At 37.5% G+C, this 27996-nt stretch overlaps 1 protein-coding gene across 6 annotated transcripts; it reads right to left on the bottom strand.

The window, feature by feature from the left end:
* Nucleotides 1-72: 72 nt before the first annotated feature.
* Nucleotides 73-27910, bottom strand: INTS12 (integrator complex subunit 12). 6 transcript variants are annotated; one of them, XM_036409864.2, is made up of 7 exons: nucleotides 27785-27910; nucleotides 19013-19177; nucleotides 14120-14272; nucleotides 10900-11087; nucleotides 8836-8995; nucleotides 4895-5041; nucleotides 73-764 (listed from the first exon to the last, which is right to left on the bottom strand). In XM_036409864.2, the coding sequence occupies exons 2-7, from the start codon at nucleotides 19166-19168 to the stop codon at nucleotides 180-182; spliced, it is 1389 nt and encodes a 462-aa protein (XP_036265757.1). In that variant the 5' UTR covers nucleotides 19169-19177; nucleotides 27785-27910; the 3' UTR covers nucleotides 73-179. The 6 variants fall into 6 exon arrangements, with proteins under 6 accessions (XP_036265757.1, XP_036265767.1, XP_036265747.1 ...); XM_036409874.2 differs by having other exon boundaries at nucleotides 27719-27841; XM_036409854.2 differs by lacking the exon at nucleotides 27785-27910 and adding an exon at nucleotides 26445-26569.
* Between the last annotated feature and the right edge of the window lie 86 nt (nucleotides 27911-27996).

Here is a 27996-nt window from a genome sequence, read left to right as displayed (position 1 = left end):
TTGCTAAAATAAAAAAGATTTCCAAATTCTTCTAAAGAATATTTAGCATTTTAAGAAAAGAAATAATAAAACTTTCATTATGAAATTTTTTTTATTAAGTTATAGTATAATACAGTTTATGTCCTATAATAAGATTTTAATCTTTAGGGTAATGTGATATTAAAACCTACTTGGTCTCATTACTTCTTAAGTTTCTTTTGGGCAGCTTTCTTCTTGACCATCTGTAATCGCTTCATGGCATTGAGCTGGGATTCTTGTGAAGTTGGACCTTTAAGGGATGCCGAGGAAGAGCTACTTGATTCTGAAGTGGTTTTGCTGGTGTTACTTCCGCTAGGCCCTGAGGTCCCACTATTTCCATTTCCACTTAGTTGGCTGCTGCTTCCTGGAACTAAACTACTTGGACTAGGAAGACCTACTTTGCTAACATTGTCACAACTAACTGAGCGACTAAGGCCAGTTTTGCCCAAAGTTAGGGGTGGAGGTGGTTTCAATGGTACAGTGGGGGAAGTGCTGTTACTGGAACCTAATTTGGAACCCATTCCACCTTTGGATGATGTTGCCAGACCAGTCAGACCCACTGGCTTCTGGTTAGCTGCTGAGGCAGCAGGTTTCCCACTATTGTTTTGGGTTGTTGAACTCAGTTTTGCTGTTGATGGACCAGCAGAAGTAGTTTTGGCTGCAAACGCTGCCCATCCAGTTAGGCCACTTGTTACAGAAGAAGAAACACCGGTGCTAGAAGAATTTCCTGAAATAACCCCGGATGTCTAAAAAAATGAAAGTACATAAAAGATAAATAGTACTTAAAGCCAAGTATATTTAACACCTAATATAATATTCTGAATATATAACAAGTTTAATTGTTGGACTTCTTTACAAAAATGACTTGGGAAATTTAAATCACACTACTAAAATTAAGTCCTTTATTTATTTTGTTTTGTTAATCTTTACCCAAGGATATTTTTCCATTGATTTTTAGAGAGAGTGGAAGGAAGGGGGAGAGACAGAGAGAAAGAAATGTCGATGTGAAAGACACACATTAACTGATTGCCCCCAGCATGTGCCCAGACCAGGGCCAGGAATAGAGCCTGCAACTAAAGTATGTGCCCTTGATGGCAATCGAACTGGGGGCCCTTTAGTCTGTAGGATGATACAATTAAGAATTGAACTTCTCATTGGCACTCTTCCTACCTTCATATTTTGTTATTTTTTCAGTCCTCACCCAAGACTATTTAAAAAAAAAACACACGAAGGTTTTAGAGAGGAAAGGAGAGAGAAACATCAGTGTGAGAGAGAAATATTGATTGGCCCCGACTGCAGATCATCAAACTGGAAACCTAGGTATGTTCCCTGACCAGGAATTGAACCCACAACCTTTTGGTGTATGGATGACACTTCAACCAACTGAACCACCTGGCCAGGCCTACCTTCAGATTCTTAAGAAGATTCACACAAGTGTTAAATTCACGCAGAGATAAAAGGTAAAGCATTACAAGTAGTATCTTACTTAAAAATTAGGTAGTTATTATGTTTAAAATATATCTAGTTGTCTTTTAGAACTGAAGTTAAAAAAAGTTGATAAAATGATTTTTATCAAACAATAAAATGATTTCAGTTCTTACAAAATAGCCTTCAATACTGTTTGCATGTAAACATTTTTAATCAATGTGAAAAATAGTCAAAATAGAATACTCTTGATATCTTTACTTTTTAAGAGTAGTCTAGATTTTTGTTCACATATTCTGAAAATGATAGGATTTTTTACAAAATCATACAATAACTATCACATAAATTTATCCAGAGAAGATAAACCACATAAATTTAAATTCCTAGAGAAATGAAGATAGGTAATGAGAAAAGTTACTCAAGGAAGTTAAAAGACACAGGTGCAGTAAACTTTTAATTTTCAGTTCTGAAAGATCTATTCTTTTTCCTTTTTCTTTCTGTAAAACATAAAACTATCTGCCATATGGCTAAATGATCTTCCAACAGACTTCACAAAAGAAAACCCATTTGAAGTAATTAAAAAGACCAATACTTATGAAGTACAAACAAGAAAGCAAATTCTGTATGCATGGCATTTTATCTTAATGGCTTGCTGTTACTGGCATTGCTTTCCAATGACAGATGGCTTACAACACTTGAGAATACTCAAATGTAAAGAACACAGTAATGGATATCAAGAAATTCCTTACTACTTTAGTGTTTAAATTTCTCAACTGTTTTTAACTATAAATATTTTCTTGTCCATTATCCTAGATAGCCATTTATTCTTTATATAAGAATGAGAACAATTTTTCTCACAGTAAAAATTTACCCACTTTTAGCAAAATCTCTTAAGCAGAGCAAACATGGGAGTCAGGGCTATCTGATTTACCATAAAATAATTTCATGTTAGATTAACTAAAAATAAACTTTATTATTAACAGGTTAGTATAAAAATCTACCTAAAAGTGTCTTAATTATAGAATACAACAACTCTAATAACTCAATAAATTATTCCTACCTCTATTCCAACTCATCAAGTTTCAATTTAACAAATCATTAATAGATATCCCTTGGATATCAACTCTTACCTAGTAAATTAAAAAATGATCTACATATAAAATTATTGGTATCTTTCTCAGATTACTTTATATTTACATTCTTTATCATCATCCCAAGGTTCTGGATCTTTGTTACAGCGACTTGGAATAATATAGTCAACTTTAGAATTTTCTGTTGTTAGCTAATATTCCTTCCCCCCACCCCATCATTAGTACACTGCTTAAAATTGGGTGAAACTCAGTAAAGGAAGTAATTGTGTTATAAAATTAGGTAAGTATTTTATTCCATTAAATCAAAATGCCAGGATATTAATAACAATGTAGTATGAATTAAAGGATGCAAACCTAGGAATGAAAAAGGTGATACTCTCACTAAATAACCTGGTCCCTTAGTATAGAGGTAGGTACCATGAAAGTTTGTAATAAAAAATATTAAAAATCTATTCAAAAGCTAATAGGTAGGGAGAAAAAAGCTATGAGGTCAATCAGCTTAAGTAATATGAGGAGCAAAAATATTGCTACTGAGGGCAGAGGTATTTAGAATTTAAAGTAAATTCCTGATGGTGATTAAGTGTGTCTGACTGCATAGAATGTCAATTTGGAATAAAAAATCTATCACAGTACTCATTAAGTTGAAACATAGTTGAACATTTAAAACTGTGATCATACTGAAAGTATAGATCAGACAAATTATTTTTAACATATTAATGATTTTATACATTTTCATTAATTTCTAAACAGTAAAGATAATAAAAACTTTAAGATTATTTATATAATTAGAGATTAAATAATTATATAAAAAATTTAAATAATTTTTACCTAATGTTAATAGTAATGCAACAGTAGTTTCCACCTATGGCCATTTAGTATATAAAAGTTCCTCAGTATTTTTTCAAGTAACTATTGTTTAATCAATTAAATTAAAATTAAAATAAAATCTTAGATAATCTATCTATATATTTATATATATACACATACATATATATACACACATATACATACATATATATGTATAATATGCAAATTAGCCAGGGCACCCTAACAGTCACGACCGTCTCCTGAGCAGGCCCAGAGTGGAGACCGGGGTGCGTGCCCAAGCCGCCACTGCAGCCCGAGCGGGCCCAGAGCGGAGACTGCAGGTGAGCTGCAGAGGAAACACCTTTTCCGACCACTCATTGGCTAAGTTCCTGCTACGCCACTCGCAGTGTTCTTGGCAAGTTGGATAATAAGAATCCAAGAAGATGATCTAGGATTTTTCCACCTCACTTCTGGAGGAAAAAATGAAGATCTGCTGCTGGAGGAGCAAAGAAATGTCCTATCCTGCCTAGCCAGTTTGGCTCAGTGGACAGAGCCCTGAATTGAGGACTGCAGGGGTTCAATTCTGATCAAGGGCATGTACCTAGGTTGCAGGTGACTCCCTGGCTGGGGCCCACGTCAGGGATCATGCAGGAGGCAACTAATCGAAGTGTCCCTCTCACATTGATGCTTCTCTCTGTCTTTCCCTCTCTCTAAAAATCAATGGAAAAATATCCTCAAGTGAAGATAAAATGAAAGAAAGCAATGTCATATCCTATGAAAAAGACATCTTGAAAATGCCCAAAGAAAGTTGTCATTTCTTTGTGGTAAAGGGACTGGAGTCCATGTTGATGAAAACACCTTGGTGGCTGAGGCGGCTGGCAGCGGCAGCAGCAGTGGGGTAATAGGGGTGGTGCCTTCCCCTTATCAGCCTGGTCACTTCCTGCAGAGGGAGGCCAGACTGCAGCTTAAGCTGTCAGTAGGACATTCTCTGAGAGCTCCGGACTATGAGAGGAGCCAGGCTGGGCTAAGGGACCACCCCCAGTGCACGAATTTCATGCACCAGGCCTTTAGTCCTATATAATAAAAGCCTAATATGCTAATTGTCAGCCATTCAACCAATCAAAGCCTAACATGCTGATATGCTAAGGCTGCTCAACTGCTCGCTATGATGTGCCCTGACCACCAGAGGGCAGACAGTGAACTGGTTGACCAGTTGCTATGACGTACACTGACCACCAGGGGCAGATATTCTGACCAGTAGGTTAGCTTGCTGCTGGAGTCTGATTATTTGAGGCTGATATGGGCCAGACATGCCCTGGAGCCCTCCTGTGGTCCCTCCCCAGCTGGCCAACCTCCTATGTTCCTCCCCAGCCCCAATCATGCACCATTGAGGTTCCTTGGCCTAACTGCGCCCTCTCACAATCCAGGACCCCTTGGGGGATGTCTGAGAACTGGTTTCAGCCAGATCCTGCAGGCCAGGCCAAGGCACTCCACTGGTGCATGAATTCACGAACTTGGCCTCTAGTCTTAGATATAAATGAAATGTACTATACCTTGACTTCTGTTCTCTTAAATGCTAGAAAAGTTGTCTCTTGTTTGAGTTTAGTTTCTGGTTTTTTAACCAATGGATCTTTGACAGCAGGAGCTACAGAAACAACTGTGGGAGCTGGTTTCTGTGGTGGTTTCTGAGTTTTTTGAGCCTGTAGAAATTAGTGTTAAAATTAAATTAGCTGTAAAATCTTAGTTGAATGCAAAGAAAAGACAATAAAAAAAACTATCACAGTACTCATTAAGTTGAAATGTAGTTGAACATTAAAAAATGTTCTGATCATACTAAAAGTATAGACTCAGACAAATTATTTTTATCAGATTAATGCTTTTATACATTTTATTAATTTCTAAACAATAAAGATTGTAAAAGCTTTAAAAATCATGCAGATTAAAGTTAGCTAAATACCAGTTTAATAAGACAAACCAAATTGTATTTTAAGAAAAGAAAAATCACAAACTATTTGTAATCGTAATACAGTACATTTATGGCTGGGTAAAGACTTAGGAGTTTCATTCTTGGGGTTAAGGCATAAGTCTCTGGGTAACTGAGAATGAGTTAAAAGTATTCAGATCAATTATATGGTTTCAAATACAATCTGGGAAGAAAAATTATTAATGATAAGTGAGGAAGCTTTTTGAGGTTTTTCCACACTAAAAAAGCACACTGATTTCTTAGAGAAAGCTCACAAATACAAATTTCTATGTTATTAAAGACAAATTTGCATCCATTGTTCCTCTACATTAGGGGTGTCGAACTCAATCAGAGAAGGGGCCAAAATCTAAAATCCAGCCTAAATCGCGGGCCGAATGGTTTACTGAACAGTCATAAACTGTCATTGTGATGGAAACGCAGCGGAGTGCAGTGATGACAGTGCGGTGCGGGCCACATTGCAAGGCCTGGCGGGACAGATTTGGCCCGCGGGCCTTGTGTTTGACACATGTGCTCTACATGCATATTCAGTTTCATTTTGACCAATAAATAATTTTTTCTGATTTTATATAACTAGGTTTTTGTTTTTTGTTTTATTTTACCATTTAATCTGTTTCAAATGTGGGTTTTGGGGATCAATTACGATCATGTAAGTGTTTAGCACATTGTATGAAATATATTGAATGCTGACAATATTAGTTGCTGACAGTATTAGTTACTATTTATTTATTATAATTATTTACAAAGGATAAGGAATTTGGAAGAACCCATCCACAGTGAATGGAGAAAAATGCTCCCAGCCATTCAATTGTCTCTGACAAACCCAATAAGGTCATATAGGACTTTATTAATAATTTGTTATAACTTCTGGAAGTTTGAATACAGACTGTTTGAGCCTTGTTTGGAGCTTTTTGTGGAAACTTCCTGGGCTGCAGTTGATGTATTATATATAATTTTGGTCTTTAAGTCTCCATTCATCCCATTTTTTCTATCACACATACTTACCACTAAAAGTGCACCTACTTTCAAACATAATTTATAAAGTAACATTCAGGTCAAGAATATTATTAAGAATGCTAAAAGGTTATCTGTGGTAAAACATCTCCTAGCTGTAGGAAAGGAGGGCCCGTCTCACTCTACTGCAAAACCATGTCTGAGAATGCCACTCTCAGAGTAAATCAGAAATACATGGTTCTGTAACTATAGCTTTCCATCTACACATCCATCTACCCACATCTACTGTTGCAGCAGTTAGGCTTTGAAGACTGACCTAACATATGTGCTTTAGCAGATGAAGATTCATTACAATGAAGCCCAGACAGGACCTCTGCCTAGGAGCCATGCTTAGTTCTTCGGCTTCCTCTATTTCACTTGTCTTAGAAGTGTAATAAGAAATGCCCAGAAGCTTTGTCCTTCATTAGTAATAATACTAGTTTAGGTAACTAGGATATTATCACTGACTCAGTGCTGCTCTCAACAAAGGCACTACAATTTTCATTGTGTGACTATCTCAGACACTGCAGAAAGTATGTAATTCTCCACTTGGCAATAATTGCCAGTAAAACAGCAATCACAAATACTACATATTTCTAAATGCTGCTGAGTAGGTGTGTGTTATTACTGAGACTGAGAACCACTGCAATAAATCATATGAGTCTCTTAGCTAGTGTTGAGGCAAAACTCATTTCCTGGTAGAGAGAAAATTTTAGAACAGAAGAATGACCTTTGATTCTGCCAGATACTATCACTACATTCTTATCTAGGTCTTCCTATAATAATGTGTACTGCAGAACCTGTCCTAGTTGAAGATGTTAATGCAAGGAGGAAGGAGATATAAGATGTTGTTTACAGTATCTTTGTGATATTTTGGAGAAATAACCAATGCACATATAAGGATCTCACTGAAAGCAATTATATTTAGCATCCCCAATGTTTCCAGACTTCTTCCTCTGATAAACCTTTTGTTTACTGGATCCAGATATTGAAGCTAACTTCAGATCATGCCTTTTGGTTTTCCCCAGGTCCATCCTTGGTGTATTCTAATCATGTTCTAACATTAGTCATGACTCCCCATTGAGTACTTTGACTATTGGACACATAGACTAAACTTATTGATTACTGATTTCTGGAACTAATCCACATTTTCACCATTATACATATCTTAAAATGAGAACAACAGAATGTAAGACATGTCCAGTCCTGAATTCTGCTCTGGTGCTATGCCAATGAATAAGATATGGTCTTACTAATAAATAAATTGGGGATTTGACTTGCAAAGATGATTAAGAAAAAAGTGTGTCTCAGATGAAGAGAATCTGAGAAGGAAAAAAAATGGGGACATGAAAGTTCACCACATACTCAGGGAATGATACACTTTGTCTGCCATGGCCAGAATGTATGTGATATAGTGAGGTGGTAGGGGAGAGGATATAAAACTAGATGTGTTAAAGAGAGAAAGCCCATATATCTTCTCTAATGAGTATAATCTCATTCTATCAATAACCTAAAGCCCCTGAGAATACTTAAACAGATAGAATTAGATAAATATTGCAGTGAGTAAAGTAGATTGAAGGGAGGCAAGATCTCCTAAAAGGCTAAACCAACAGATAAGAAATGAGAGATTTGTGGAGAAGGGGTAATAAGAGCAAAATGAACAGATATGAGAAATATATAAGAAGCAGAATTAAACAACAGGATATGGAATTAAAGGAGGTATACAGGATAATGTTTTCTAATTGAAGCAATTGGGGGAAAAATTGAGTGGAGAAGAGAACAATTTTAATTTAAAAACATTAAACTTAAAGTAACTAAAGCTATCTTATCAGTTGCCTAAATTCGCTCCAGGAAGAGAGTTAAAACTATAAACAAAGATTTGGTGTAAAATAAGTCATAAAAAATGGGGAGCAAAAACTTAGAGAACAGTGATTACTTTATTAAGATGTAGTGAAATAAAAATAATTTAAAAACTCTGAAGATATAGTAAAGACAGACACATTATTATCACAAATTAGTTATTTTGTCTATTGCCAATTCTTAGTTACTACATCTGTCAATGCACATATAAACCCCTCCCCCGCTTTTTTTTGTACACAACTACAAGTGTAGTGGTCCAAGCTCATTCAGGAACAAACATTTTCAGTATTTTCCTACCAGACTCACCAAAGACAAGCTTTTGATCTCACCATTTCCCACAATGCATTAAAGTATTTTTAAATGTTTAGAAGTACATTGAAATACTAATAAAAAAATATTCATATGCTATGGATCTCCAATCCTATTTATTTTTTGTTATATTAGAATAAGCAAAAGCTGAACAGAGAAAAATGCATACTACCTGGTCTGGTCTTTAAGCTAGTCACATAAATAAAACATATATATTTTATAAACAAATATTTAACAATCAGCTTTATGATTTATTTTTCTTCAATATAATAATCAAATTTTTATTTTGAAAAGCTGTATCAACAAAAATACTGACAGAGACTGTTTAAAATAGAAAAAAATTATTCCTACCATTCTTTTCATTTGTCTGGTACATCGAGCACAATACCACACAAGGCGAGGGTCATTCACTTCCTTGTCTGTCACTTGGGGCTTATGGCAATCTTGGTGGTAGAGGTTATGGCACTCTTGACATTCTACTAATTGATTACCAGATGCCACTGTCATTTGCCTAAGGAAATATAACATTAAACATTGCACTTATTTGAGTGCATGCAACAATTTAAAGCCATTTTAAGGAGGTTTTGGGAAAGTTTGATATGTAAAAGATAATTAAAAACACCAGAAAACAAAAAAGCAAAATGACAAACCCCAACATGTAGCCTATACAAACACTTCCTTTCTTTTAAAGCTATGCTCAACCATTAATAAATATATAAGATGCCTTAGCAACTACATTTGGGTATATTCTCCTTGACTTTCTCTTATAATATATTTATTTCTCCTAGAAGTTGTAGACTTTGGCTAGTCCTCCAACAATCTCATAACATTTTCTTTGTACCTCTGTTAAATTCCTTTTTATTTGTTGCTTACATGTTGTTCTATCATCTTCATTAATATATGAGTTGCCTAAAAGTGGGAACTGGACACCTAAAATACAGTGTCTAGCACATTACTGTGCAAACAAAGGTGTTCAATAAATAAATGTCTTATCCACTGAATAGAATGTAGCAATATATATATCAAACAAGTATAAATTCTAATAGTACAAAAAGCAATCATCACATAATAGGTTCCTGTTATTACTTTACAATTTACTTCTTTATTTAAAAATAATAACCTTAATGGTAGATAAAGGGTGAAACAAATGTATGTGAAAAAAATGAAGCCCTAACAAATGATCCCATTCAAAAGTATATATAAAAAGCCGGGACCAGTTTGGTTCAATGGATAGAGCGTCGGCTTGGGGACTGAAGGGTCCCGAGTTCGATTCCGGTCAAGGGCATGTACCTTGGTTGCGGGCATATCCCCAGTGGGGGGTGTGCAGGAGGCAGCTGATCGATGACTCTCTCTCATTGATGTTTCTAACTCTCTATCTCTCTCCCTTCCTCTCTGTACAAAATCAATAAAATATATATATTAAAAAAAAGTATATATAACAAGATCAAGTCTAAAGTTTATAAAAATGTATTTACTCAGTCCCAGTACACCAGAATTTAATGTTTTCATGAATAAAAGTGCAAAAAATATAGCAATCTTTTCTGCTGTGCTAGGCAGTGAAAGCCTTAGCAATTAAAAATATAGCTGTGGCATCAAATAATTTAAAATCTAAGTTGTTCTGGTTTTTTAATTAAATTTATTGGGGTAGCATTGGTTAATAATATTATATACATGTCAGTTGTACAACTCAGAAATCTTTCTTCTGAATATCAACCTGAAAATTTTGAAAACACTTATCCGTAAAGATGTATGTACTGCTATAGACAAACATAATTATCTGTTTTTATATCTATGTATTTATGTTTTAAAACAACAATCAGAATAACCTTTGTGACCCATTGATTTCATTCCATTATCCTTTGGAAAAGATTTAAAGGTGTTTTAAGAAGTGATATATATATACATATATATATATATATATATATATATATATATAATATTTTATTTATTATATATATATAATATTTTATTTTACTTATAAAGTAAACTGATATATATATGTGTATATATATATATATACACATATATATATATCAGTTTACTTTATAAGTACTATCAACCATTCAGAGAAAGAAAAAGTAACATCAACCTCTTAAAAAGAATGATGGAAATAATTGAGTCTGCTGAACAGACTCTTCCTCACTAAAGAATAAAGCAATAATTGCTTTCTCTCTAGAACCCAAGAATGTAGAAAATATTACTATAACATAAGAGATTAAAGATGCCAGTTAGGAAAATAAAATATTAGACAATTTTCAAGATGTTAAATTGCTATATTGGTAGTTCATAGAAAATCATCTACTTATCTATAATAAAAACAAAATAAACAATAAACAATAATTGGTCAGCCATTTTATTGTTTAGTTGTTTGCTCTTTAGAAAGAAACAAAAGATCTGTGGCAAGGCACAACTTACCTACAAACAACACAAGCCAATCCCATCTCCATGGCAAAATCGTCTGCACTGGTCTCCTCAAAACTGGAAAGGTCAGCCATAGCTAAATCCTTGCTGGTTTGCACGGTAATGGGAGAGGACCGTGTCTCTGGTTTCTCCAATCTAGGTTTCTTTGGAATGTCAACTCCTTCAGTGGAGTCTGATTTCATCTATAAAAAGCACACAATCATAAAGTAACATATGTAACAAACATTAAATCACTGAGAGACAGATAGGCAGCAGGCAATGACCAAGTCTACTTGACAGACATTTTTACATAGTTAGGGACCAACATACACACTAAAGATCTGTAGAAGATTTATAACAAATTCATAATCAGTATGTTAAAAGAAATCAGCAAGGTAGAAGTAAATCAATCAGAACGGTTTAGTATGTACCTGTATTTTTCTTTGTCTCCTCAACATGGGAGTTTGACCAGGGGGCGGGGCCGGCCAACGTGGGAAAGGAGGCCCTAGCCAGCAGCGGGCAGCTGGGGGAAGGAAGATCCCGGCTGGCGGCTGGCAGCTGGCAGCTACTAGGGACTACTAGGGACCCTACCCAAGACGAATTTCATGCGCTGGGCCTCTAGTTTATAATAAAAACTCTCATTAAAGTGGAAATAGAGGGAACATATCTCAACATAATAAAGGGCATATATGACAAATCTATAGCTAACATCATACTCAATGAGGAAAACTTAAAGCATTATCCTTAAGATCAGAAACAAGACAGGAATGTCTACTTTCACGACTTTTATTCAACATAGTACTGGAAGTCTATTTAGTAAATGGAAAACTGGACATATACGTGCAAAAATGAAACCAGACCACTATCTAACACTATACACAAGAATAAACTTGAAATAGATTACAGACTTAAATGTAAGACTCAAAACCATAATATCCAAGAAAAAAACATAGACAATAAAATCTTACATTTTTATTCATAATATTTTTTGTAATATGTCTCCATGTTTAAGGGAAACAAAAAAGAAAAAAATAAATGGGATTACATCAAACTAAAAAGTTTTGCATAGCAAAGGAAACAATCCACAAAATGAAAAGACATCCAACTAAACGGGAGAACGTATTTACAAATGACGCATCTAAGGGATGAAATGGGCAAAGAACCCAAATGCACACTTCTCCAAAGAGGACACAGATGGCCAACAGAAATCTGAAAAGATGTTCAACATTACTAATTATCATAATAAGGCAAATTAAAACCATAAGAAGATAACACCTCACACCTGTTAGAATGGCTATCATCAATGAATCAACAAACAAGTGTTGGTAAGAATGTAGAGAAAAGGGAACCCTTGTGTACTGGTGATGGAAGTGTAGAATGGTGCAGGCACTATGGAAAACAGTATGGAAATTCCTAAAAATAAAAATAAAAATGGAACTGCTATATGACCCAGTTGAAACACTAATTCAAAAGAATATGTTCACCCGGTGTTCACTGCAGCATTATTTACAATAGCCAAGCTATGGAGGAATCACAGTGCTCATCAATAGACAAAATGGTAAAATAGCTGTGGTACAAAAGCCATAAAACACATACCATAAAATCTTACCATTTGCAACAACATGGATGGACCTAGAAGGTATTTTGCTAAATGAGGTAAGTCAGAGAAAGACAAATACCATATGATTTCACTTATATGTGGAATCTAAAGAAAAATATAAATGAACAATCAAAACAGATACAGACTCATAGATCCAGAGATCAGACTTATGGTTGCCAAAGGAAAGGGGTGTTGGGGGGTGGGTGAAGGGACTGAGAAGCACAGATTGGTAGTAACAAAATAGTCACAGGGAGATAAAGTACAGCATAGGGAATATAGTCAATAATATTGTAATAACTACGGTGCCAGGTGGGTAATGGAAATATTGGGGGAAACACTTTGTAAAATATGATTGTCTAAGCATTGTGCTGTATACCTGAAAGCAATATAAATGATATTGAACATAAACTGTCATTGAAAAAAAAGATAGTAAAATAAAATATATTAGAAATAAATATTAGTAAATAATGAACTATCTACCAGTCATGGAGACTTAACACTGCTGTCTTTGCTTCAAAGTAAATTCTGTCTCCTAGCTTTAAGATATAAGTGGTGCAGATATACTTGTAAAATTGGCAAAAGTTAAATAATGTGGCAAGACATGGAGAATTTTCATTCTTATGCTTTATTGGTGAGGATATATGTGCAATATACTTTGGATAGAAATCAGCCTAGTAATGTTGAAGATGTATCTGTCTTATTACATCCTTTGATATAGGTCTACATCTTATTGAAGCTATCATCATGTGTGCAGAAATAAGTACAGAACAGCTTACTGAAGCTCCATTATAAAAAGGAGAAATAGCTAATTACTCATTTGTTAAAGAATGGATATACTGGTTTATTCATGAAATAAATATTACTAAGTATATGGTAATAGATGGAAAACTGGACATATACTGATCAACATAGGAAAATTTGAAAAGCACACTGTTGAGTGGAAGAAAATGTAAGTTAACCAAGAATGGAGATACGCACACATACACACACACATATACATACAGTATAGAATTTATATAAATTTAAAAGCACAGCAAATAATATAGTTTATGAATAGGCAAAATACTTTTTAAAAATATGAAAACATATGGGACTAATATACCCCACCTTGAGGTCAGGGGTTATTAAATTTTAATGCATTTACTACTAAGTGCTAAAATATTAAAAAATAATTAAATGCATAAATAATTCAAAATAGATTAATCCAAGAATTATTTGTAGGCTTGTTAAGGGACATGCCATTTTGTAACAAATTTCAGTTTAGTCATTTATATCTTTACTTTTTAATTTTTATTTATTCCTTTACTCTTTATTCTTTCCTCTCTATCTCTTCTTGTCAAGTGTTTCATTCAGAACATTTGAGTTGTGGATTAAAGTTTATACTTTAAATTAGTACATTCCCTGGCTCAAATATTTGTTGGCAATGACGTCAGTAAATAGTTCAAAATATTTCCAAATGTTACTCATTAAAAAAAAAATCAGTATCTAAAATTATCAAAATATACTTACTGAGACATTATTTATGTACTTTTTGGGTACTATTGTTAAAAGAAGTAAGCACAAACTACTTTTTCTGCCTACAAAGGACTGATTACTCGGTTTGATTGTTTTTACTAGATTAAAATAAAATCTTACTTTATCAGCAGGTCTCTTCTCAGCTTCCTTCTTTACCTTTTCAGTTGTGAGAACCTTGCCATTATTATTGCCAGAAGGAAGACTGGATGATGTTTTGGGCTCTTGCTTAATGGAAATAGTTTTTGTGCTTGTAATTTTGGGTGGGTCCACATCCTAAAAGGTGAAATAAAAAGGATACCCATAATTAAATATTTAGATTTAACACATCATAAAGAAGTAGATCATCGATCTAAATAATCTTCAGTTAAAAATTAAGACTTCATGGTGTGACCAATGTAACATCCTTTTCTTTAAATATCTTTTTAAAGAAATAATTGATATATAAACTGCACCTATTTAAAGTGTAAAATGTGATAAGTCACATCTATAAAACCATCACTACAAGCAATACTGTCACCCTCCAAAGTTTCTTGTGGCCCTTTGTAGTCACTCGTAGGGGTAGACGTATCAACCTAGAGAAACTATTCCATCCCATCCTCAGACAACCACTGATCTGCTTTCTATAACAATGACTCTGTTTATATTTCTTAGAAATTATAGCTGAATGGCAGTCCACTTAGTGGACATACCACAATCTGTGTATCCATTTACCGTATTTTTCGGACCATAAGACTCACCAGACCATAAGATGCACCAGTTTTTAGAGAAGGGAAATGAAGAAAAAAGGATTCTGAAACAAAAAGTTCAGTGTTACCACTACAATGTGTAAACCCATAAATCATGCAGAGACTTTCTATGCTTTCTTTGCATAGTTTATGGGTATCTACACATTGTAGTGGTGAGAGAAGAGGCTGGAGAGTGTTTTACATTATGGTAAATGTTATTGGTTTGGTATCACAGAAAGTCTCTGCATACAATATACCGGTATGAAGTTTGTTGCAGTACAAACATTTTGACAGTTCCCGGTATAATAGTATGAAGAGAAATTCTGACGTAGCGGCGTTATCAATGAGGGCATCCAGCGAAGGGCGGAGTTTACTGGTGGGCGGAGATCTACCTTACGCCTACCCAGTAGTCAAGCACGGCAACAGAGGGCGGAGAGGAATGATTGGGGGAATAGATGCGGCATTCTTCCGGGCACGGAGTACGGGCCAGCAAGAGGTACAGGCGATGATTACGGTTTGGATTACGCAGTTACCGTACACCGCACCTGGGCTGACATGGAGATATGGCTGCAGCGAGGGCATGGAGGCTGACTACCATACATGGGAACTCCTCTACCACTCGGGGTTTACAGAGCGGGGCAGACACTCTGGGCACGGAGGAATGGACAGTGGCTGCAGCAAGCACACAGAGCCGGGCAAGCACACAGAGACCACACAGAGCCGGGCAAGTAAAAAAACTTTTTTTAAAGTATATGTGTAGGCTATATTTGGACCATAAGACGCAGGGACTTTTCCCCCCCACTTCTGGGGGGAAAAAAGTGCGTCTTATGGTCCGAAAAATACGGTACTTACTAATGGACACTTAGGATGTATAACATTTGGGGCTAGTACAAATAAGTTGTGAATATTGATATCCAAGTCTTTTGTTGGCATATACTTTCATTTCCCTAGAATAAATGTCTTGAACTGAAATGGCTGAATCATGTGGTAAGTATATGTTTTTAACTTTTTAAGAAACTACCAAATCATGTTCCCTAGAATAAATGTCTTGGATTAGAATGGCTGAATCATGTGGTAAGTATATGTTTTTAACTTTTTAAGAAACTGCCAAACCATGTTCCATAATGGTATACCACTTTACATTTCCACCAGGGTTAAACAACAGTCCCAGTTCCTTCACATCCTCACAAATACTTGGTATAGCTAATGTTTTTAATTTTAGACTTTCTGATAGGTATATGCTAGGATATTATGAATTTATCTACAGTTCCCTAATGACTAATAATGCTGAACATTTGAAGTACTTATTTGCCATACATGAATCTTCTTTGGAAACTGTTAAAATTTTTGGTCCATTTTTTAAAGATGGAATTGTTTGTTTTATTACTGAGTCTAAAGAGTTCTTCATAGATTCGGGATAATAGTCCTTTATCAGTTATATGATATGCAAATATTTTCTCCAAGTCTGTGGCTTGTCTTTTCATTTTGTTTTAAGCTTCTAAGCCTCGTTCTTGCACTAAAGCTTTGCTAATATATATGGACCTCACCCCTTCCCACCAAGAGGGCATTTCCCTATGCTAAGTAAAACATCTGAATGTGGTCTGTTTTTCTATAATACATAAAAGTATAAAAATATAAATGGGAATGCTACTTAAAATCTTCAGAATAGTGGTACCTCTATGGAGGAAGGAATGAGAAATGGACTTTAGACTCACTGGTAGCAGGGCTTGGTTTACATTTGAGCTGATTGTCTAGACTGGGGTTGGAAAACTAAAGCCTGTAGGATAAATCTAGCCTACTGCCTGTTTTTATAAATAAAATTAGATTAAAGCACAGCTATATCCACTCATTTATGTGCATATCTGTGTCTGCCTTCATGCTATCAGGAGGAATTAGATAGTTGTGACAAAGACCACCTAGCCCACATAAATAAAAAACCTAAAATATTTACTATTTGACTCTTTTTAGAAAGTTTGGTGACCACTCCTATAAACTTAAGAGTGATGGAGAAAATGTCAGTAATGCAGATTAAATATGAAAGTGTATTGTGTGGCCCTAGCAAGCATTTCTCAGTGATTAGAGTGTCAGCCTGTGTACCTGAGAATTGCAGGTTTGATTCCCAGTCAAGGGCACATACCTGAGTTGCAAGTTTTATCCTTGTCCCAGGGAAGGGCACATATGGGAGGCACCCAATCAATATGTCTCTGTCATATCGATATGTCTCTGTCTCTCTCTCCTCCCTTCCCCCACTCTCTCTAAAAAAATCAATGGGAAAAACACTCTCACTCCTCAGGAGAGGATTTTTTTTTTTAAGTGTATTGCATCTGCAACATAAAAAACTGAGAACACAGTCTTGCAGTATTTGAAAACTATCATCTAATTCAGCAAAGAAGTTGCTCAGGTCATCAATAGATGACTTAAGTTCCAATTTCATTATTTGAGATTTGACTACTGATGTAAGTGAAAATATCAACCAATTTTTACATTGAACTACACTTGATGAGCTGGCTGTTAATGTTTATAAGCATACCACTGTCTCCAGGTGACTGTTATGCATGCTAACGTTTGAAAATTTCTGGTACAGATCATTCTCACACAATTCTAGAGATGGAAATGTTCAGTTGAAGGCTAAGATTGAATGAACCTGTGCTTTCTAAATACCCCTCCTCCCAGGGTTATTTTCTCTAAATGACCTAGAGAAGTAACTTCTAGCTAGCGTTTCCCCGAAAAAAGAGAGTGTCTTATATTAATTTTTTCTCCCAAAGTTGCGCTAGGTCTTATTTTCAGGGGATGTCTTATATTTCCATGCGCTAGGTCTTATTTTCGGAGGATGTCTTATTTTCGGGGAAACACGGTAGAAACTTACAGACAGCAGGCTTTTTAATCACAAATTTTTCCTGTACTTTAATAAACTTTCTTTTGTTTTAGAACAGTGGCCGGCAAACTGCGGCTCTGTTGACTAATGAGTTTGCCGACCCCTGTTTTAGAATATCAAAATACTGCTTCTTTAGTAATAATAGGTTTTTCCTACTTGGAAAATACCAATACTTAGAGCAGAATAATCTTGGTAGTGTTTTGTAGAGTTGTATTAACGTGGCTGGTTTGCACTCATTGAACCTACCAGAATGAGAATGATAGAAAAATGAGGTCACAATAAAAAGTCCTGAGAATCGTAGAGCTAATGTAAAAAGAAGGCTGGGGGCAAAATACCACTGTTTACTTGGGTCCTGAGCCTGACATCTGGCCCTGTCTTGAGTATGAGAAGCTGGATTAGACTGAGGTAGTCATTTAGTTCTGTCCCCACCTTTTCAGTTTGATATCTAGTTTCACAGATCTGGATGGCTTGGAGTTCCAGGCTAGAGATTTAGAAGGGTAAGAAAGAATGCTTTAGGAGGTATTAGAGAATATAACAGCTATTATTCACTAAATGCCTATTGTGTACCTCATAAATACTACACTAGGTGACTTACACACTATGTATCTCTTTTCACAATTTTGCAAGACAGTTCTTATTATCCCCATTTTACTAATAAACAGTCTAATGAAATAAAGCTACTATCTACCTCAGTTTCTTTATTGTAAAATGAGGGAAATATATAATACCTATCTGAAAGGACAGTTATCACAATTAAAAATAATTATATACACACACCATTCAGAAAAGTACCTGGGACGAGGTAAATGTTCAGGATGTTTCCTATTACCGCACAACTAGTAAGAGGCAAGTTGGGATTTAAAAACAGGTGTGTGTGGTTCCAAACTGTCTATTCTTTACACATAAAGCTGCTTGGTCACTCTGTTATTATCAGGATTGGAGCTATGCAGTTCTCATAGTTCATCCATACCTCCTTTCCCCCTTAAATTTTCCTACACAAATATTCAATTCACTTCAATGCAAAACCCTTGTCCTTCTGCTTCATTTTTTCTGGCCCTAAAAATATTAAAAGATAATTACAAGCAAGGTACGGTTTTATTCAGCAGCTTTAAAAAACAAAACAAAACACCCCTCTGATAATAAAAAAATTGAAATTAAAATGTATCATAAATAAGTTGGTTTCTATACACATAAAGTAGAACAGATTATCCCTACACCCAACTAATTTTTCTATGTAGTGTACTAGTGACAGTACTCTAAAAGCTTGAAGGAAGAAAACAAAATTAAAGACTAATTCCTCAGCTACAGGAAAGATTATTTTGCAGAGATAACTATTTTAAGATAGTCTAAATGTTCAAATTGTACTACCTCAGGCCTTAAAACTCCCTCCAAGCTTTTTATTTGTGTAGGTACCTTTTGAGATGGACGGTAATTTGAATCAATGCCCCGAGCCAAAGATTCATCAAGTAAAGCTTTTAGCTTTTCAGCAGAATCCTTACTCTTTGAATGTAAGAAGCCTAGTGCTTTCAAAAAAATGGGATCAAGTTCCAAGTTCACAGTGGCAGCCATTGCAAACACCTGAAAGAAAAAAAGAAGGAGGTAATTTAGAGACAATGAGTAAAGTTTACCTACAATTTATTTTATTTATAACAAGTAATGCTGTGCATGTGATAACAAAACTAAAAATATCCAAAAGGTTATTACAGAGAGAAGTAAATATTCTTCTGAATGGCATATCTAGTTCTTTTTCCCTGAAGCAAGAGTTATCAGTTTTCTATGTATCCATATCCAAGTTTTAAATCCAGATGAGCTCCTCCATGCTACAAAGACCCCTCCTAACTTCATTTTAAAATATATACTTACAGATATACAAATGTATTTTTTCTGAGGAGAAAGAACATATCTTTCATTTTTCTTTACCACGCCCCCCTCAACCCAAATTAAGAACCAGTGAAGAAAAGGGTTATGTAAATTTGTGAAAATAGATACTAAGAAAAATATTAAGATATGATTTTCATTCATTTTTATAGAAATAAAATAAAATGAATACACAAAAACTTAATGTATTAGACAAAGTTTATTTACACAATCTACTTAGCCATAAGAGCTATTTTATTAAAACACAGTGATTAGTTTTCAAAAAAAGTTAAACCACTATTCTTTAAATCTTTTTCTGGTGTTATTGTCTTACTAAAGGTCCAGCGTGCATAAAATTGTGTGCGACTAGCTCACTTCAGCTTGCCTCAGCTGGCTGCCTCGCCCTCCGCCAATCATAGCCCTCCACCACTAGTAGCTCATTGCCTCGCCCTCTGCCACTCATAGCTCTCCACCACTATTAGCTCTAGGCCTGCCCCGCCTGTCGTGAGAGCTGCTGCTCCTTTGGTCGTGATGGTGTGACGGTCATGGGCCTTTTACATAAGCGACTAGAGGCCCAGCACATGATTAAATTGTACGTGTGTAGGGTTGTATGTAGGGTCCCTGAGGCCTGGCCTGCCATTAGGGCTCATGTCCACTGCCATGCGACGCTGCGGACACAGCTGGCACTCCACCCCACGATGCCTCTCACGCTTCATGGACACTGCCAGTGCCCCACGATGCTCCAGGGGTGCTGCTGGTGCCCCAGGGAGGGTGGGGGAGGGCCCAAGAGGGGCTCCAGCACCTCCTGGTGACTGGTTGTTTGGTCGTTCCACGTTACAGCATCACAACCACAGGCCTTTTATGATATAGATTAGAACTAACTAGCCTTCCTTTAGCACAAAAAAATTACCTTTCTGAAAACCCAGGAACTTGTGCTTGCCATTTTCAATTGATTTCATAAATTAGAGATAACTTTTTTTCTATTATTTGGTATTGTTAGTTAATAAGACACACACACTTTTTGAGATTCTAGATACTAATAAAACATTGGATATATACATATATATGTAAAATAAAACAAATATACACTTACAGTTCTGTACACATGAACTTGATATTTTAGATAAAGCTTATTTAGAGAAAAATGTCTTCTCAACCCTTATTTATATGACAGGGAAAAAAGACTTAGGGTGGTAACAAGGTGATGGTTAGAGGATGCATTGCTGCAGCTTTCACCTCAGCTATCTCTCTGTCTCCTTAGTTCTCATCTCCAATTCTGAATGCCTCAAAAAATACATATATATTAATAATAATCTCATTGGATCACATTTAGATTGTGGAATCAAATGCCTTAACCTACTTTTAAAAAGCAAGGTCTCTGAGTGATGGTGCTATACTACCTATAGTGCCTATGATAATGCTCTGTGTCTAAGGAGCTTAAAAATAGTAAAGATATATATATCAAAGGCTTATGAAGTTCTGAAACATTAAAAAGTTTTCATTTTCCATTAATACCAATGCTATAATGTGCTTGCTTCTACTTCTGGTTGTCACTTTTTCAAATATTTCTTCAGGCAAGGAATTGTTAAAATAAAAAAAGTATGCTATGAGTTCAATCCTTTGATCAATATTCTAGGGCTTGAAATCCTTGAGGTTACTATTAAAATAATGCAACCCACTTGCACTGTTAGTGTTAAGAATCTGTCAGCAATTCCACAGTAATCTCTCATTTTCAGGAATTTATAAAGCCATTAAAACTTGCTGCAGGTTGAATCTTGGCATATGAAAGCTCAGCCTGAAAATAGATTTTATTTGTTCCTTCCCTATCCACTTCCCCCCTAAGTCCTCTCCAACTTTGACAGGACACACACACACACACACACACACACACCAAGCTTTTTTTTTTTTTTTTAAGTTTTTTAGAAGGTATTAGGAAAGCAATTTAATAGCCTCAAAATTATTGTCAAATTCTGTGCTCTGCTAAAAATCTGAGTCACCCATGAAAAGAAATCCAAAGGTAAATACTAAAAGGAATATAACCTACAATAATCTACCTCAGCCATATTAATAAGAATTTAACAAAAATTGAGAAGCAACCTCTGTCATTTTAAAAACTGTAATTATCATACATCACCTATATATAATAATAAGTATAGAAAGGTTATTTTAAAATTTGCCCATGGAGCTGTCATCATATATATTCTGAGGAAAAAACAACTCCTCATTAAAAAATCCATAATGAAAGCAACGAACAAGCAGACTGTCAAATTACAGCGCGGAGGGTAGGGAGATCTGGGGGAGATAAGAGATCAACCAAAGGACTTGTACGATCCATATAAGTACAACCAATGGACACAAAACTCTGGGGAGAGAGGGCATCTATGGGAGGGGGGGGCAATGATAAGATATGTACACAGATAATAATTTAAAAAAAAAAACAAGTTAAAAAAAATAAAATATCCATAATGAAAGGGTAAAATTGCCACTCTTCCTGAGTACACAGCCTAGTCTTTCTATTGACCTAACTTTTCATAGCTTAAGAGCATAATAGTTTACTTATCCATAAACTATATATCCTACCTAATAAAAGAGAAACATGCAAAATGACCGCACCTTTGCTAAGCCCACAAGCCCACCCACCAGCCAATCAGGGAGAGTATGCAAGTTAACCCAACCAAGATGGCCATTAATTTGCATACCCAGGTGATATATATATATATATATATATATATATATATATATATATATATATATATATATTATATTATATTACATATATCCGTTGCAACTGAAACAACTGCTAGGATGACCAAATGGGCTGGGTGGGGCAACAGGCCGGAATGGTGGTTAGTGAAGGCCAACCAAATGACTGAGCAGCAGGCTGCGTGGGGCGATCAGGTTGGCAGGGTGGTTAGTGAGCACTGACCAAACGACTGAACAGCAGGTTGTGTGGGGTGACCAGACCAGCAGGGGGCTGAAGTTAGGGGTGACCAGGCCTGCAGGGAGTGGGGAAGTTAGGGCAACCAGGCCAGTGGGGGGAGGGAAGTTGGGGTGACCAGGCTGGCAGGGGGGAAGCTGGGTGTGACCAAGCCGTCAGGGGGCACAGTTAAGGGTGATCAGGCAGGCAGGCAGGTGAGCAGTTAGGAGCCAGTGGTCCCAGATTGTGAGAGAGATGTCTGACTGCTGGTTTAGGCCCAATCCCACAGTTGGACATACCCTGAGGGGTCCCGGATTGGAGAGGGTTTAGGCTGGGCTGAGAGGACCCCCCCTCCTTGCACAAATTTTATGCACCAGGCCTCTAGTGTTTTATAAGATACTGAACAAAGGATTGATACTTAAAACAATGCTTATAACAAATTAGATGAACCATTATTTAAAATTCTATGCTGAAAAATAGAAGCAAAGCATTTATTGTAATGCATTTCCATAATCAGAGATTAAATGTTTTCACTACAGACTAGCGGAAAGAGTCAACAACTACATTATAAGACTAGAGGCTTTATATCTCTGCCCTAAATTACAACATGTCCCTCTAGCCCAGTGATCTCTACTGTGGAATACAAGAAGAAAAATAATAGAATTTCATTTTCTTTTTAAATTTTTATTAAAATAAACTATTAAAATACAGTTATAGTACTACTAGAGGCCCGGTGCATGAAATTCATACATAGAAGTGTATGCCCTCAGCCCAGCCTGCACACTCTCCAACATGGGACCTCTTGAGGGATGTCCAACTGCCCGTTTATGCCCGATCCAGGTAGGATCGGGCCTAAACGGGCAGTCGGACATCCCTCTCACAATTCAGGACTGCTGGCTCCCAACTGCTCATCTGCCTGCCTTCCTGATTGTTCCTAACCACTTCTGCCTGCTAGCCTGATCACCCTGTAACTACTCCCCTGCCAGCCTGATTGATGCTTAACTGCTCCCCTGCCAGCCTGTTTGCCCCTAACTGCCATCCCCTGAAGGCCTGGTCACCCCTAACTACTCTCCCCTGCTGACGTGGTCACCCTCAACTGCCCTCCCCTGCAGGCCTGGTCACCCCCAACTGCCCTCCCCTGCAGTCCTGATCGCCCCCAAATTCCCTCTGCCGGCCTGGTCATCCCTATCTGCCCTTCCTGCAGGCTTGATAGCTCCCAAACTGCCCTCCCTTGCAGTCCTGGTTTCTCCCAACTGCCCTCCCCTGCTGGCCATCTTGTGGCAGCCATCTTGTGTTCACATGGGGGCAGCCATTTTGGGTGTTGGAGTGATGTTCAATTTGCATATTATTCTGTTATTAGATAGGATTAGATAGGATAGAGGCCTGGTGCATGGGTGGCGGCCAGCTGGTTTGCGCTGCAGGGTGTCCTGGATCACGGTGGAGGTTCCCTTGGGGCGTGGGGTGGCCTGGGTGAGTGCCTGTGGTGTTTGCAGGCCGGCCACACCACCTGGCAACCCAAATGGAGGCCCTGGTATCTGGGATTTATTTATCTTCTAGAATTGAAACTTTGTAGCCTTGAGTGAGTTCAGGGCTGGCCAGGGCAGGTGGAAAGCTTGTCTTCCTCCATTGCCAGGGAAACCCAAGCCTCCTGCTCTCTCCGTGGCTGCAGCCATCTTGGTTAGGTTAATTTGCATACTCGCTCCCGATTGGCTGATGGGCATGGCTTGCTGGTGTAGCTGAAGTTCTGTCAATTTGCATATTATTCTTTTATTAGATAGGATATGCATATATTGATAACTAAGTACACATATATGGGAGTGTACTCAATTTTTTTTTGTTTTTTTTACTCAATGATAAAAGTTTGGAGGCAAGTGCTTTAGCCTAACTAGCAAATTCTGGTTTCCCTCAACCCCCCCCCCCCCCCCCCCCCAATTTAACCATCAAACCTTAAGTACATCTCAAACTCATCAACATTTATTACCACCATACTAGACCATCTCCATCTATTATCAGGGCTACAGTATAGCTTAATCAATCTCCCCACAATCACTCTTGTCCCCTCCAAATCATTTCATATCACTCACTTGCTTAAAATACTCCTTAAACTTCTCACTGTCCAAAAGTTAAAGAATAAGATTCTTAAAAAAGGTCTCCAATGTGCTATATGATCTGATAGCACATGTAAAGCAGTTATGACAGTACCTGGCACAGAGCACATGCTCATTCAATGCTACCTAGAACTTCAAGCTATTCCCACTCTGTTGTATTCATATGACTTACCGATATTTCAAATCTTTCAATATATCTTTTTTACCTCAGCACTTTAGTAGTGGCCCATCCACCATCTTATTCATTCTTCAAGTCTCATTTTCTGCCTATATTCTTACTGGTCCCAAAACATCCTGTACTTATTTATAATAGTTACTACACTGTTGATCATGTAAACAGTATCTGTCACTCTCACTAGAATGTCAATTCCATGAGGTCAGCACTAGATTAGTCTTCCTTGCTGCTGTAAAGGTATATTTAGCATTGTGCCTGACAGATAGCAGCACTCAATAAATGCTGACCAAGTGAATATGTTATCTACTTCCTCTTTCAAAAAACTTTCTCCTCTTTGAGTTCTATTATATTCCGCTTTTCTGGTTTTCCTCTTCTATCTCTGACAACTCGTTCTCTGGCTTATCTTCTCATCCTTGTTTTTCTTGGTGTTGCCCAAGTATCTGTCCTTGTTCATCTTCATTAGTTCTGGAACCAATTTCTTCCTTAGCAATTGTATGTACAGGGGTGGGCAAAAGTAGGCTTATAGTTGTTCATATGGAAAAAGGCAGGTAGGTGATTATTGCACTAGCTTTATTAACCCTCATGTGTACTCACAACTATAAATCTACTTTGCCCACTCCTGTATATCATGTTTCCAACTATCATCTCTAGGCAGATGATTTCGTGTTTTCCCCCTCTTCAATCTTTCTTAAACTCAAATTTCACATTTCCAATTGCTTCATCAAAATGTCTGCCTGCTTATCTTAATAGTATCTCAAAGTCAGTTATGACTAAAATTCAGATTATGAATATCTTCCCCAAAAGTTTATCATCCTGCAATTTCTTTCCATATATGACACAATTCTCCATTACTCAGGTCTGAGGTCTAAATCTCTCTCCTAAGTCCTCCCCCTGCTCCTTATATAGAAATAATCAGCAGGCTTTTCCTGTGGATTCATACTCTTGTAACATTTCTCATATTTTCTGTTTTTCACTTTTGTTTTTCACTACTATTCAAATTCAGGTCTTTGTGAGGTTTTTTTGTTGTTTTTTTTTTTTTTTTTTTTTTTTTTTGTCTTGCAAAAGTAGTATTCTCTTGACTACAATATTGTCGCCACATTAATGTTCTGAAACATTTTTTATTAAAAATTTTTTCTTCCTCAAAAATTAAGGCTTCCCACTGCCTTCAACATAAAGCCTAATTTCTTAGCCTAGCATTTAAGAAGATTCTTAACTAGTGAAAAAACTTTAGTTCTTCATCTTAATCTTCCTTACAATAGAGTCAGTACCTGGACTTGCCACTTCCCATTTTTCTCTGCCCAGAAAGCTTTTTAACCATTTTTAGATTTCCAAATCCTATCAAAATCCAGTTCAAATACAACTTCTCATAAGGATTATACTCACAGCTGGTGTGTCCTTCTCTGCCCCCAAATACAACCAATAATCTCTCCCTCCTGGTATGTCTTTTAGCGCTTTCTCATGGTACTGGACTTTCTAACTTGAACTATACCACCCCCCCTCCCAAAAACACAAATACACACAAAACTGTTATACACAATACAACTCTGAGTACTTTAAGGGGAGAGTTTATATTTACTTTGCTACTTTGCACAGTGCCACAAAATAATGGCTATAGAATTAGTAAGCGATCAAAGTCAAGTGTAATGGCCTTTTCTCTCCTACTCAATTCTAATCATTTCCAAAGTCCCTTCACAAAAACAACAACAAAACCTCAAACCTATTACTACCCTCCTCCTCCTGGGAAAAAGCCCCCTAAATATCAATTAAGTAAAAGTGAAACGAAAACACCTTCTTCATGACTGGGGACTTGTATAGTGGTACTATCTGCAATAATCTCTTCCCAATCCTTCATTTGGCCTCAATTCATTAATCCCACTGGACTGTAAACTCCATGAGATCAGGGACCCTTTTATTCCCCCCTATCCCTCCCTTTAAAAAAAAACAAAAAAACTCACAGTTATATACCTAGTGCTTGGTACCTGACAGGTACTCAAATATATTTATCACATAAACTACCAAGTTTTTGTTGAAATAACACTTTCTAGGGCTTCTCTGATCTCTCCACCCTAAATTGGATTTGCATATACAGCTATACTAGAGGCTCATTGCACGAAATTCGTGCACAGATAGGGTCCCTAGGACTGGTCAGCGATCAGGGCCAATCTGTGGGGCGACGATGGGGTAATTGAGGGGGTTCCTGCTGGCACCCACCTTGGCTGGCCTGGCACTGCCCACTCACTGTCTCTCCCCCTCCCCCCTGCCATCAGCAGGCACCTGCCTTTGCTGGACTAGGGCCTATGGCCTGGGGGCAGCTCCTGCATTGAGCATCTACCTGTTGGTGGTCAGTGCATCATAGCAGCTGGTTGTTCTGCCGGTGGGACAATTTGCATATTAGGTTTTTATTATATAGGATACTTTCTCGTAGATCTCTTTTCCCATCCTACATGGCACTCTTAAAAGAAATCCAAAGTTGATCATCTGCATGTGCATGACTTTACTCAAACCTACTCAGGAAGAGTGCAACATCAGGACTGCCATCTCATACTGGCTCTAGAAAGCTTTGCCCTTAGTGCCTTTGCAAGGTGCACCCCTTTCTAATTAATAAGTATCCTTGTTAAAGGTGCTGCCCTTTTTACCCCTCCCCTGCGTCCCTGGCCCTGGGCTATATGCATACCTTAGGGACACATCTAGGAAGGCAGGAGGACATCAATCCCCAGGGACAGAGAACCCGAACAGGCACTCCGCAGGAATGCCAATCCTTTGCTGGAAGCCTGGCACACCCAAGGCCTAGCACGGGGGAAGGTTCTTGAGAGGGAGCCCCAGAGGAGATGAAAGCCACGGACAGAGGGAGCGGGTCCAGTCAAGTCACCAAAACCCTGGGAGGAAGATTCTAGACGGGTTCCCAGGTGCTGACACTTCGGGCGGTGCCCTCCGCCCGCGCGCACAGCCACCAACCCGGCTGACAGGGGACAGCGGCGGCCGGGGGCACGCGACCACCCGCAAATTAGGTTTCCCCTTAAGCAGCGAGGAGCCTCAGACCCCCCGGGGAACTACTCTCCCCCCTCTCCCCTCGCGGAGGGCTCGAGCCTCCCAGAGGCGGCTGGGAGGGGTCGCTCGTCACAACTCACCACTCCGCCCCGCTCGCTCCTCCGTCCTCTCCCCGCAGAGACTTCCGAACTGGTCCCGGCGCCGGGGCCTCCGAGAGCGGGGAACAAAGGTTCCCGGAGCACAATCGAGGGAGGGAACGTTTCTGCGCGGTGCCACCGGCGGAAGTGACGTCACACGACTTCCTGTCCGCCGGATTATGAATGACGGCTAGCGCCCTGCTGTCTCCCCAGAC

The sequence above is a fragment of the Pipistrellus kuhlii genome, unplaced genomic scaffold (assembly GCF_014108245.1).
Source record: "Pipistrellus kuhlii isolate mPipKuh1 unplaced genomic scaffold, mPipKuh1.p scaffold_m20_p_1, whole genome shotgun sequence".
Classification (NCBI taxonomy): Eukaryota; Metazoa; Chordata; class Mammalia; order Chiroptera; family Vespertilionidae; genus Pipistrellus; species Pipistrellus kuhlii.
The sequence above is the reverse complement of the archived record's forward strand: the minus strand, read 5'-3'. Positions and strand labels throughout refer to the sequence as shown.

Excerpts from the sequence above, each read along its gene's own strand:
- INTS12 (XM_036409854.2), bottom strand. Across the intron at positions 14,273-19,012 it reads ATTACCGTCCATCTCAAAAG|GATGTGGACCCACCCAAAAT; the intron begins GTACCTACACAA and ends TTCACCTTTTAG. Across the intron at positions 11,088-14,119 it reads AGAAGAGACCTGCTGATAAA|ATGAAATCAGACTCCACTGA; the intron begins GTAAGATTTTAT and ends TGCTTTTTATAG.